Source organism: Python bivittatus, unplaced genomic scaffold (assembly GCF_059951505.1).
Source record: "Python bivittatus isolate LINGU-HERP-01145 unplaced genomic scaffold, Pbiv_v1 ctg000850_np1212, whole genome shotgun sequence".
In the NCBI taxonomy this organism is placed as follows: domain Eukaryota; kingdom Metazoa; phylum Chordata; class Lepidosauria; order Squamata; family Pythonidae; genus Python; species Python bivittatus.
In genome coordinates, this window is record NW_028277112.1 from 17220734 (window position 1) to 17234871 (window position 14138).

The window sequence follows — 14138 nt, forward strand, 5'->3', positions numbered from 1 at the left end:
TCTCCTCTGTCTTTTCTTTTCATGGCTAAATATTCCCAATTCCTTGTAATTTGTTTCACAGAACTCAGGTTTTAGCTCCTGGTCATCCTCCTCTGAATTTGCTTCAGCTTTCTGAAGCATACTTAAAGTGCAGCTCCCAGAACTAGACAGAATACTTGGAGTTTCACAATAAAGTGGAACTTTAATTTCTGTACATTTTCTTTTTTGCATTTGCGTTACTGTACTGATTCCTATTCAGTTTGCTGTCAACTTCTATTCCACAGTTTTTTTCACAAGTACTATAACTAAGCAAGGTATCCCTTATCCTATATCAGTATATTGGAGTTCTGTTTCCTAAGTGTAAAATTTGGCATTAGTCGCTGATGAAATTTAATATTTTCAACTAATTTCTCTAGCCCATCAAAGTCATTAATGTAGGTCCTTGGATCTTGTCTCCGCTTTTGGAAAATAGGATAACATCACCACTTGCCTGTTGTCCAGATCCTCATCAGTTCTCCACGATTTCTTAAGAGATAATGCTTGAAGGTCTAATCAGACCATCGGCAAATTGCTTCAGTACTCTAGGATTTGATTCACCTAGCCCTAGTGATTTTCAAACAGATATTCCTGGTCTGTAGTTCTCTAGTGTCAGTCCTGTCCCTTCATTTTGTTTTTCACAATTGCATATTGCTTCCATTGAGAACTGTTGAACACGTAGGTTGATTCCTATTAAAGATACTATGCTATATTCACCATATTGCACTACAGAAGTAGTTTTATACCAGAGACATAAGTCTGAAGCAGGGTTGGTTGCAGTTGGATCAGATGTTTGAATCAGATAGAACTAAGGGGTCCGACAAAACAGTTTGGCTTTTACAGCATTCGTTTCTATAACTTACCGGTTATTAGTTACTCTGATATAAAGGTTCTGACATTTTACTGAGATATAAAAGATTAGTTTTTCAGCATAGTTTTCAAATATATATTTTAGTCATACAAATTCATATTCTGTTGTCATTTTGAGAATTTTTTTCACTGACGTACAGGTCTGGTATTCCAAACACAGCCAAAAAATGCAATGATAATATGTATTCCTTTGAAAGTTTGTTGCTACAGGTTTGGTTTTTTTTAACATAATTTTGAAAACAGCTTTGCCTTCTCCAAAATAGGGTGCATTAAAAGCATATTATCTTTTAAATAAAAACTAATAGGATTTTAATATGTCCTATTTTGGAGAAAGCAGAGATGTTGCTGATTTGACAAACCTGGCTTTAGGATTTATGGATGTACCTGATCAAGTTGGAATTGCACTTCTCCTTAACAAGCAGGTTTATGGCTTTGTGTTCTTCTTGGAATTAGCATTGATGCTGAATAGTCAGATTGGATTGTTGGCAAAAGGAGTCTGTTACCAGCTTCAGTTGATAACCCAGATATATCCATTCCTGGAGAAGACCTGGTATTAGTGACAAATCTGTTGGTGACTTCAAAGTTGAATTATTGTGTTGTATCTTCATAGTGCAGTCTTTGAAGATTGGAAGAACAGAAAATTTACAATTAGCTCAGAATGTAGCAACAGGAATTGCCACATGTTGAAAGTTACTTTTCCCTTTTTGGAACCAGTTCAGGTGCTTGCTATGGTGTACAGTGTTACTCACCTTGGGCCCAAATTATTTACAAAACTACTTAATCATTAATAATTCATCCATGTTCTTAGGCCCTCAGAAGGGCATATTCTGCAAGTCTTGTTATGGATATATTTAAGATCAACAATTTATTCCATGGTTGGAGTTGTTTTATGGAACAAGTTGCCATTAGCTGTTCTCTTTATTCCAATTTAAGAGCTTTTAGGCTTGTGTGTTGCTGTCTTCCATAATTCAGTGTATCTTTTACTTACCACTAAATCAAGTTGTTTAATTTTAATAATAGAGGAATATTGTTAATCACATTTCTTATACACTTGCAGGATGGAACTTAGGTGTGTCATTGCTGTAATACGTCACGGAGATCGAACACCAAAGCAAAAAATGAAAATGGAAGTTAAACACCAAAAGTAAGTATTTGATGATTAAAAAAAAACAATGAAATACTTAAGCTGGATACTTTTTGGTAATTTAGGCATTAGGATTTGAAATAAGAGGCATTGTACAGCAGGTGCCTTCTAGATGTGTTGGGACTATTATTTCTCCTCGCTGACTTGGAATCCTAGGGATTATACTCTAAAGATAACTAAAGGCCTCCAGATTGGGAAAAATCCTCCAGGACATGTATTTCTAAATTTGATGAAATTCTTATGATATTAAAGTAAGGTAGGATATGACTGGGAAGTTTGTAGGGGTAAAGCGTGTGGTCTAGGGCTGCTGGAGATGCTGATGGTGTGGATAAAAGTGCCCCGGGGGGGTGGATTTCTTGGTTTGTGATATGGTTGGAACACTCTAATCCAGAGATGTGCCAGTATGAGTTGGAGGACGGGATCTCTGGAGGGTTAAGGGTAAGCTAGAACATCTCTGTGGTGACAGATAGGGGAAGGTTATCCAAGATTTTCTGATGGTGTTCAGAGGTGCTGCTTCATAGATTACTGGATGCAAGACCCTGTTTATTAGGTTGGGCTCTAGGAATCATTTGGGATTGTTGCTATTTATACCAGCCTCCCTGCTGTGTAGCAACCTCCCTACCTGACCTCCTTGATTCTCCATGGTGGAGTTCCCTAGGCTGATGGTCCTCCAAGATCCAGGGATTTCCATCTTTAGTTCTGGAAGGGGTTGCAGTACCCCAAACAGAGCCATGGTGCAATTTAGAGGTCTTTCTGGGCACATGGTTCCTGTTTGAGGAAGAGGTGACAGCTATGGCCAGGAGAGCTTTTGCACAACTTTGTGTTGTGCACCACTTGCATCCAAGCACCTGGATCAAGGTGCTTTGCTGACAGTCACTCATGCCTTAGTTGCCTCCCAAATAGACTATTGCAATGCACTTTACGTTGGGCTGCTCTTGAAGAGCATCTGGAAAGTGCCATTGGTACAAGATGAAGTGGTGTGGGCAGTTACATATACTCCTCAATTGGCCCATGTTAGACTTCTGCTCTGTGAGCTGCATTGGTTACCAGTGTGCTTCCAGGTTCAAATAAAAATGCTGATGGTTACCTGTAAAGCCCTCCGTAGCATGGGGCTGGGTTATTTGAGGGACCACCTCTCCTCGATTGTATCTACCTGTTCCCTCAAATCTGGCAAAAGAGGCATGCCGTGGGTCCATTTTAAAGTGTTCCATCTGGCGGGACCCAGGGAGAGACTTTTCTGTTGTGGCACTCACTCTTTGGAACATCATCCCCTGGAAATTAGATTAGCCCCAACCCTGTTGACCTTTTGTAAGTCTTGAAGACTTGGCTATGTCACTGGGCATGGGGATCAGAATGTATGCAGAACCTGTGGGATGGTTATGCTGACGATTGTCATTTTATCTTGGCTGCTGATAATGTGTTTATTGTGTTGTTGTATTGTGTTTTTAACTGTTGATAAAAGTCATCATGATGAGATGGGCTACCATATACATTGAAATAAATTAATATTTTTTAAAAAATAGAAGTTTTCTTCAAAGATTTGTAAACATAAACAGTGAATTTTCAGGTAACCCTAATTGTGATACAAGATAGTATTCACCAAATGACTTTTTTTGTTGCTTTTTTCTGAAACAAATACCAGATCTAACAGTCAATTCATGGAAAGTTCATATTTGTACCATTACTACCAGCTAACATTGGAATCTACATCTGGTTATATTGTGAAATAATTTATTCATTTCTTGTTTCTTTTAAAGGTTTTTTGATCTTTTTGAAAAATGCAATGGGTATAAGTCTGGGAAGTTAAAGCTGAAAAAGCCTAAGCAGCTACAGGTAAGTTTTTTTTTAAAAAACCTTTTTCTTTTCTAGACACACGTGTATTAACCATTTTCATGAACTGCTTGTAAAATTACCACTGTTTTTAGGAAGTACTTGATATTGCAAGACAGCTCTTAATAGAGCTAGGACAGAATAATGACTCTGAAATTGAAGAAAACAAATCTAAACTTGAACAGTTAAAGACTGTGTTGGAGATGTAAGTATTTTATTTCAAGTTCTTTGATGTAACAAAAATACATTTTATGAGGACTGTGTAAACATCACCTGATCTTCTTCATAGGTACATCTATACCTTTGGAACTAACCAAACTTACCTTAAGTTAGATTGGTCACTAACTTGGTCCCGATTCTGACTGTTGCTTTATTTGTGTGAAAGGAAGTTGGTTGTATTAAATTCACTGAGAAGATGGTAAAGAGAGCAAAATAATTTTTTGTTCCAGTGTTTCTTCAAAGGATTGGGGTCAACCTTTTAATTTCATGGTAGCCTTTCTTTTGGAGCAGACAAGTTACTTTTAAAAACTGGTGCTCCCATTTCTATTTTGGGCAAAATATAAAAACATGTTTGGATTTTTTTTCCAGAGTGGAATATAATTAGCAAGAAGGTGAGATATAGTAGGTTTGGGGAGATGGAACCTTCCAAATTTCATAGAAATTAGTTTTTAATAAATTTAATTTTATTTAATTTTATTAAATGTTATTTAATAAAACATTAATTTAATTAATAGAAATTAGATTTTAAAGTTTAGCTCCAGTATGAGTTGTTGATATGTCCAGTTTCCTTTTGCTTTTTTCCAGAGCAGGATGAAACTTAAAAGCTATATTGGTTTGAGAGAATGATGTCTGCCCAGTTTAGCCCAGTTTAGTTAGTGCAAGAGCTTCAACATACAAGTGCATTTCATCACAAGAAGCGAAGCATTTCCTGTAATCTTTTGCCAGTGAAATTTGATTTAGACCCACCCTCTTGCTCCTCTTTGACAAGAGAGGGGAGAAAAGCAGTACTGCTGGAAAGGACAAAAGAGAGGGTGATGCATGCAGTGTAATTATTGATACATAGTAGGGATAAGCGAATGAGGGAGGGAGGCTATGTAAAGGAAACAAGTGCCACTTACTGCCTTAAAGAAGCTGAAATACTGAATTATGTTGTACATGGAAAATGGATGAATGGCAGATAAACAACTGAAATGAGATAAGGTAGCAATGGCAATGAAAATAGGAAAAAAATAAAATCAGTTGGTTCACAAGAGAGGACCACACAAAGAGAGTTGGGCCAATAATGAAATATGATTGTAGCAACAATATAAATCTGTCTCTCTCCACAATCTTGCCACCAGTCCAAAAGGCTGTGACTGAGGCAACTGATTACAAGAGTCATTGATATGAGGACAGTTAGTTGACTGATGCATCCAGTTATTTCCCTTCTTGCCCACGCAATAGGTATATAAGACAATGGATACATTATTTGAAATTACTCTTTTTGGGGGCCTAATTTCAAGCTATACTTACCTACCGTATATCTTCGCAGATAACCTGAGAATTTTAGGTGCCAAAATGCACCCCAAAAATCAGGCGCAGTTAATCCATGGATAGGCTTTTCCATGAGTACATATGGTAATACTTTTTTAAAGTACCCATATTTCCAGTATATACTCGCAATAAACCCATCCGTGAACAAGCCAACCCTCAAATTTTTAACCAAAATACCATAAAAAATGCAGGTTGGCTTATCTGTGGGTGGCACATTTTTCATGGTATTTTGGTTAAAAATGTGAGGATCGGCTTATCTGCGGATGGGCTACTCCGTGAGTATATACAGTATATGCAATTTTTTCTGGGCCGTATTATTTCAGCCTGTAGAAATTGTTCTGCCTGGTAAAGCAAGTCTGTCTATTTACAAGTGGAAAAAGTTCAATAAATAGATTACACTACCCCCTTTTCCCTGACATGCTTGCTGTCTAGATGTAGAAAGGTTTTCTTTTTAGTGAAACTAGAGGAACAGTGAAACATGGTTGCTTTCTCTCCATGCAGCAAAATATAGTTTTAAAAAACCTTGTTCTTTGTTATAGCTGTATTACAGTATCCCATATTATCTACTCATCTGATGTGTATGTGTGTGTGTGTGTGTGTGTGTGTGTGTGTATATATATTTATATTTGCATCAGTACTGTGTCATTTTTAATATTCTCGTTGTTTTTAGGTATGGACATTTTTCTGGCATAAATCGCAAAGTACAATTGACATATCTCCCTCATGGTTGTCCTAAAACATCTAGTGAAGAAGAAGGTACTTTGATGCAAGTTAGTTCCTAAAAATAACCAGTTAGTTTATTTAATTATTTAAGACTAAGAACACAATTATGTCTTCAGAGTCTTGTGAAAGCTCAACAGGGTCAGGACCAATCTGATTATGCTTGAAATTGATCAGTATGTGATATTGAATTGATCAATATCAATATGTGTTAAGTTTATAGTATTTTCTTCTCTATTTTGGTTAGAAGCCAAAAGGCTACTTTGTAGTCAAAGGCTGATATATTCAGACTGCAGTACTAAACAAATATACAAGGAAATTAGTTCATTGAAGACATATGGGACATATTTTTGAGTAACTATATATAGGACTTTAAGTACTGATTTTTCACTTATTTCTGCATACATCAGACATCATCCCTTCATTCCTTTATTTCAGAATAATTTGCCATGCAGCATAAAGTACTGCTGTTTAAAAATCAAATTCACTTCACTCCAGTGAACAGAATATCAATATCCTTTGGAGTGTCACTATGAAAAAGTAAAATTTGTTTAGTCTTGACTACTGAACTAAAGTAAACGTTATTTTACTTGCCTGTATGTATTTAGATAACCACAAAGAAGAGCCATCTCTACTCTTAGTTCTAAAATGGGGAGGAGAATTGACACCTGCAGGTAGAGTTCAGGCGGAGGAACTAGGAAGAGCTTTCCGATGCATGTACCCAGGTGGACAAGGTATCTTATTTTTCATTGCAATGGCTGGAAGCCATATCTATGAAAAGGGAAGATCTACAGAAGCAGATTCAAAACTTCATTGTTTTTCTTTGGTAGGTGACTATGCTGGATTTCCAGGATGTGGTCTACTTAGATTGCATAGTACCTATCGGCATGATCTCAAAATCTATGCATCTGATGAAGGAAGAGTTCAAATGACAGCTGCAGCTTTTGCAAAGGTAGTATAATTGCAGTAGAAAATAGGAAATGTTAATTGAGTATAGGCTACTTGCAGGAAAAGTTTAGCTATTTTGCATTTTTATATTTATACATATAAAAGATAACATCTTCTAGTCTTTTAATGTGAAATGGACTTCTTCATCACTACTTAATCAGTGTCAACATTTTCAGCCAATTAGCATGAAATGTATAAATTGCTTCTTTATTGAGTAGAAAAAGACATATTTTAGTATGCATAGGGTATGCAGTATGACACAAAAATAGATTTAAAAGCTAAACATCACATGCATGCATTTCTCTATATTGAGTCTAATTAGATATTTTATCAAGATGTATACATTCTGAATTGAAGTTAAAGAATGGGTTATAGGCAGTCTCAAACAACCTTTCCCAAATTTGGAACCCACCAGATGTGGAATTTTAATTCCCAAAATTCTCTATACAAACTTCACAACGGATTGTGTTATGATGCGTCAATTTCTTATTAATTTGTGTGTGTATTTGTGTGTGGTGCTTCTTCCCCTAATTTCTCCACAAGAACAACCTTGTAAGGTGGATTGGGCTGAGAGAGTGACCAAAGGTCACCCAGCCAGTCTCCATGCCTAAGGAAGGACTAGAACTCATAGTCTCCCAGTTTCTAGTCCAGCATCTTAGCCACTAACTAAACTGGCTCTCCTGTATGAACTGATTCATTTGAAAAACTTTTAGTCTGTGATGACTTATTCATAAATGCAAATTAACGCTTGAACATACAATCAACAAATTCTGAAAATGGCTTTTGACTAAAGTGAAGTGAATTTAGATGATTTAGAAGTGAAAGTGAAAATCTCAGTGACTGTTCACTCATCATACTATGGCTATTAATTTGTACTACAACTGGCTGGATTCATATATCACGGCAAGCCATAAACCTTATTTTACAAACCACAGTGTCTAAGTTCACACAGCATATTAAGCCAAAATCTGACATTATTGTTTAGCACAGTGCATGGACACAATGAGTGTGACAGGTTGTGGAATATGGTTTGTTTGTTTTTGCTTAACACTGTTATTCTGTTACAAATTTGTAAGATTGCATAGTCTTCAGCAATTTAAAATGCTTGGAGTATTGTGCATCATTTTGGTAATCACATCCCAAAACCAGATTAAACAGCTGGAAAAGGTGTACAGAAATAAAATAAAAATGAAAAGGAGCTAAAGCAAGCTTCTATGAGAAAACATAATGTTCATAGCTTCTTAGCTTACTAAAAAGATAAAATAGGAGAAGTTACAAAGGTACCTAAAATAAGCCAGGGTGTAGAAATATTGAATAGGATTTTTTCCCCTTTCTCTCATAATACAAGCCCAGAACCATCACATAAAATGAAGAGGTGAGCAATTCATAACGGATTAAAGCAGTACTTCCTCCCTGCATATTTAAATATGATATTCAGTATCACAAGTTGTGGTGGGCTTGGATTTGGGCAGCTTTAGGATTATTTTATCTGTGTGTAAGTCGTAGTGTAGTTCTTCTGCCAGTGGATTTGGATGAGATGATCACTTGTTATTTATAGAATTTATATATTCTGCTTCGCCTGAGAGTTAATATGTTTCATTCTATTCAGTATAGTAACTTTATTTTCTCAGGGTCTACTGGCGTTGGAAGGAGAACTCACCCCTATACTGGTACAGATGGTCAAAAGTGCTAATATGAATGGTCTACTTGATAGTGACAGTGACTCTCTTAGCAGCTGCCAACATCGTGTGAAGGCACGCCTTAATGAAATTCTCCAAAGAGATAGAGACTTTACTTCTGAAGACTATGAAAAGGTTAGAAAATAATCTACAAATAAATTCAAATTGTGAAAGACTTTACAAGAAAAGTATTGACATCTAGGGATGCTGTACAAGGCCACTTGGAGGAATATGCTGGGAATCTGTTGAACAAAATTGCTTGTATCTACTCCCAGTTGGACACCAGCCTTTGTACAGGTCCTATGGAGGTGCCTAGGGCACAGTCTTGCTGTGTTATCTGATAGGAGTTTGAGCCTATTGGGCCTTATGAAGTGGACAGGGTTCTCATGATTGTGAGCTCAGCCACCTGTATATTAGATTCATGTCCCTACTGGTTGGCTAAGGCCTCCCAGGAGGTAACGTGTGGCTGAGTCTTGGCTGTGGTAGATTCTTCTTAAAGAGGCGCTGGTTTGCCCACTCTTCAGGAAACAATCTCTAGACCCGATCATACTGGACAATTTTTGTCCAGTCTCCAACTTTCCTTTTTTAGGGAAGGTGGTTGAGAAGGTGGTTGTACAACAGCTTCAGAGAACCCTGGAAGAAGCAGATTATCTGGAAACCTTCCAGTCAGGTTTCAGACCTGGGTATGGGATTGAAGCAGCTTTGGTTACACTTTTGGATGACCTCTGGCGTAGTGCATTCATCCTTGCTCCTCTTGACCTGTCGGTAGCCTTCAATACCACTGACTGTGGTATCCTTCTGGATCCTCTGGGGGTTGGGAGTGATTTGTGATGATTCTTTTCCTTCCTGATTTCCTTCCAGCACTGATTTGTGTTGATTCTTTTCCTTCCTCTGGGGCCAGTTTCAGTTGCTGTTGATCGGGGGTGAGAGGTCCTGCCCTTGGCTCCTGCTTTGCAGGGTTCCACAGGTTTTGGTACTCTTTCTGTTCCTGTTTAACATCTACATGTAGCTGTGGGTGAGGTCATCCACCATCATGGGATGAAGTACCATCAATATGCTGATGACAGCCAGCTTTACATGTCCTCCCCTGGCCAATGAAGTGATGCTGTTGAAGACCTGTCTTGATGTCTGGAGGCTATGGGGATTTGGATGAGAAACAACAGGCTTCAGATCAACCCTAGCAAGACTGAGTGGCTTTGAGTTTGGGGCCTTCTGGTTCTGGGGACTTACTATCTCTCGTTCTGGATGGGGTGGCCCTACCCCAAACAGAACTTGTGTGCAATCTGGGGGGTCCTCCTAGATTATGACTCCTGTTCGAAGAACAGGTGGCAGCCATGCCTAGGAGGGGCCTAGAGCACAACCTTGTGTTGTGTGCCAGTTGTTCCCATTCCTGGACCAGGAGGCTCAACTCATGATCACTCATACCTTAGTCAACAGCTGAATGGATTATGGTGATGTGCTCTACACGGTGATTCCCTGAAGCATATCTGAAAGTTACAGCTGGTGCAGAATGCGGCCATGCGAGCAATTATAACAGCAACAATTTATTAAACTTGCATTCTGCCTGACTTTCATCGACTTTGGTTGTTATGTGCACTACTTGATCATTGCAAGTTACACTTCTGCTCCATGAGCTGCACTGGCTGCCATTATGCTTCCAGGTTCAATTCTAGGTGCTGGTGATGACCTATAAAGCCCTTCATGGCATGGGACTGGGTTATTTGATGGACCACTTCTCTCCAGTTACATCTGCCCATCCCATTAGGTCTTGCAGAAGAGACATGAGTTGAAGGGGACATGGCTTCAGAAAAGGCTCTTTCCCTGGGCCCCATCTATTAAGGAGTGTCATCTAATGGGGCCCAGGAAGACAGTCTTTTCTGTCATGGCACCTACCCTTTGGAATATCATTCCCCCAGCAATCAGATTGGCCCTGACCCTACTGGCCTTTCATAAGGCTTTAAAGGTGTGGCTTTGCCACCAGGCTTGGGGATCCAGGTGTGCAATACAGCCTGTTCAGTGGCTATATTGAACGTTGTTGAATGTTTTTGTAACCTGACTGTTAATTATGTTTAATTGTTTTTTATATGGTTGCTTTATATGCTGTTATGTCTTTTTATATTGTATTTTGTTTACTGTTTTGGTTGTTTTTTAACTGTTGTAAGTCACCCAGAGTCATGTACTTGAGATGGGCAGCTATATAAATGGAAGGAGGGTGGGAGGGAAAGAAGGAATATAAATTGTCCCTCAGGAAGGAGGAGAACCACCCTAATCCTCTGGAGAGAGTCCATGATTGATGATATGGAAAGTTGCTGAGAGATCAGGAAGGACCGGAAAGGTTGTACTATCCTGATCTTGGTCTCTCCAAAGATCATTCACAAACACGAGCAATGCAATTTCCATGCTGGGCCTTGGCCTAAAGCCCAGCTGTCAGTGGTTGAAATAGTCTGGTTCTTCAAGATCCTCTGGAGTTCTTATATGGAACATATGTGTTTTAAAATGTAGCAGTAGTTACATGATTTGAGATATCTAAATAGGCACAGTTTATGAAAAAGAAGGTAAAGATTGACAGCCATTAATGTCAGTTTTTGTCAAATAGAATTAATAGCATAGTAATTGTTGAACATAGTAATCATTTCAAATCAGTATTTCTTTTAGCATAGGGGATTTTTCAGTAGTATATTTAAAAGATAATGAGTAACTCAAAATGTGTTTTATATATATAAATAAACATATTTATTTATATGAACATAGCAAATTAAATATATATATATATATATAGAATATATATATTCCAACATATTTTTCAGAGATTAGGGTATTATATGCTCTAAATATAGAGTATAAATATAGCTTACATATTTCTTTTTGGTCTGGTACTACAGCTGACACCATCTGGCAGCATTTCTCTGATAAAATCAATGCAAGTGATAAAAAATCCTATTAAGACATGTGATAAGGTATATTCCTTAATCCAGAGTTTGACATCTCAAATCAAACAACGAATGGAAGATCCTAAATTTGCAGGTAAACAGTTTTCTTGATAGACTGGACTGATAATATTAATTATGGATATTTACTTTATCATTAACTGTTAGGACAATCTTTTTATAAATTCAGGAACAATTTTTAGAATTAAAAAATGATAATATTTTGGCCAATGACTGTTAGCTACTATAATATGTTAATAACAAATTAACTTCACTGAGTGTATAATGTTATGTAAGTAAAACAGCAGTAATCTTACATAGGAATGGAGATAGCAGTAGGCTTGGTTAAGTAGTCCCTGGTTTAAGAATGAGTTCCATTCCCAAGGTCTGTCCTTAAGTTGAATTTGTATGTAAGCTGGAACCGTATTATTGTATAATATTGTACAAGTAGTATTGTATAATGAACTTGAACCATTGTGTGTTTAACTGGAATCACGTATTTAACTTGAATTTTGCTACAATAGGCTCTGTTCATAACTATGGGTCATCTGTAGCCTGGGTGTTCTTAACCTGGGGACTACCTGTATCAGAGTTGCAGAAGTGCAAACTATTTTAGTGTGTATGTGAAAGAGAAAAACAAAACTCCAGAGTGGTTCAGTGAGGACTGGAATATTCCATTATTACAGGATTTTGGCATATTGTTATATGAAAAAAGGTAAATATAAATGAAATGAAATGAAATGAAATGAAATGAAATGAAATGTCTTGACTTGCTTGCTAAAGACACTTTAGTGACTTCTGACAAGCAAAACAAGCAACCAGTTTTGCTTACAGCTCTGAAGCTTGAGGAATGAGTGCACATATTTCTTTAATGTCTATTTTAATGCCCCTTCACATTACTTTAATTAAGTCTCATTATTACTTTTTAAAAATTGTTTGTCCAACTAGATATTCAGCTTTATCACAGTGAAACATTGGAACTAATGTTGCGTAGGTGGGCAAAGCTTGAAAAGGACTTTAAAACAAAGAATGGAAAATATGATATAAGTAAAATCCCAGATATCTATGACTGCATAAAATATGATGTTCAGCATAATGTCTCTTTAAAACTAGAAAATACAATGGAATTATACAGACTGTCAAAGGCATTGGCTGATATTGTGATCCCTCAGGTATGTACGTTTCAGCTACCATAACACAGTACTCTCATTATAATAAAATGGCTGTATACTGCAGGCCATATTTACTAACTATTATGGTAATGAATAAATTTACTGTTTCAAAATGAATTTGTAGTCTATAAAGCATTGTTTATGAACTACCAAAGGTGAAGAGAGGTATCTCTTCACCTTATTAAATTGAGGAATCTGACATTTATATACATGACATATATCTTGATGATATTGGGATGAATCCAGAATAACAGTGCAATTATATATGTATTTAGTCATTTAGTTGTTAAATCCTGTAGAGTTCATTAGGTTTTCTCCTAGACGTAATCTTGTATCCAATAACTATATTACTTTCATGTAGTTCCTAATAGAATCAGTGGGGCATATTTCTTGTATCCTATGATTAACTCAAATTTAGTCTAAAAAAGGACCAAAAACATGGTCCAAGGGATCACTTTAAATATGATGATTCATGATACACTATTTAGAGTGTGAGTCCATACAAGGAAATAGAGTGGCAGTGATACTCAAAAAGAATATTGCTAAGTAGGTACTTTGCTAATATACAGTAAACAACAGAATCATCTATATTAGAATTAATGGAGCTATCCAATAAACATAAATGTTAAACCACTGATTAAGTGATGGAAGACATTGAAAAAATTATTTAGCAAACTGCTAAAGGTTGCTAAATGCAGTATCTAGAAAGCATGTAAAACAACCAATGGGTGATTAGAATGCAAAAGTAAAAGCAATGGAGGAATTGGAATTACAGGAAGATTTGGATTAGGTTAATGCGGTCATGTAGAAGGTAAATTCATATGTTTTGCAAAGAGAGTTCTTTATTCATTACCCATAGCTATTTGGAATAACGTAAACACAGATCCTGTATCTGGAACTTAGCAGATGGGTAATATTTATATTCAGAAACAAATGTGGTGGTTTTGCGCCATGAAGCCAATGTGACCAAAATTGAGACTTGTAGTGGGACATGCATCCTCTCATTTTGGCTAAAACTACTTCCCCTTCTCCCATGGGCTTGCCCCCCCCATCTTTAATTGATTATTTTGTTTCATCCTGAAGTAGGGCATTGCATGAAGAATTGAAGTGTCAGTTTCTCACCTCATGTCATTCTGATGATGGGATATAAGTGATAGTGGCAGCTGTTAAACTGTACCATGAATTTGGAAAGCCAGTTAGATCTGGCTGCCCTATCCTAAAGAGATGTTCCTGGGCTACTTGAAAGTTACTCCCTTTTTTTCAAGCTGGCCAAGTAACAGTTCCCAAACTCAAAAGTGCC

At 37.1% G+C, this 14138-nt stretch overlaps 1 protein-coding gene across 16 annotated transcripts in view; it reads left to right on the plus strand.

Annotated features, from left to right (window-relative positions):
* Positions 1-14138, plus strand: part of PPIP5K2 (diphosphoinositol pentakisphosphate kinase 2) — a 61566-nt gene that overhangs the window by 26020 nt on the left and 21408 nt on the right. For 15 of the 16 annotated variants that reach the window (XR_015793820.1, XR_015793821.1, XR_015793822.1 and 12 more), the window contains 9 exons: positions 1943-2029; positions 3787-3862; positions 3955-4064; positions 6063-6148; positions 6721-6846; positions 6943-7064; positions 8692-8874; positions 11622-11763; positions 12615-12838. Coding sequence is in view for 13 of the 16 variants with exons in the window: in XM_088130142.1 (XP_087986268.1) it covers positions 1943-2029; positions 3787-3862; positions 3955-4064; positions 6063-6148; positions 6721-6846; positions 6943-7064; positions 8692-8874; positions 11622-11763; positions 12615-12838 (1156 nt within the window). In the remaining 3 variants the exon portion in view is untranslated. The remainder of the gene's footprint in view (positions 1-1942; positions 2030-3786; positions 3863-3954; positions 4065-6062; positions 6149-6720; positions 6847-6942; positions 7065-8691; positions 8875-11621; positions 11764-12614; positions 12839-14138) is intronic. The other variant, XM_025171838.2, reaches the window with a different exon arrangement.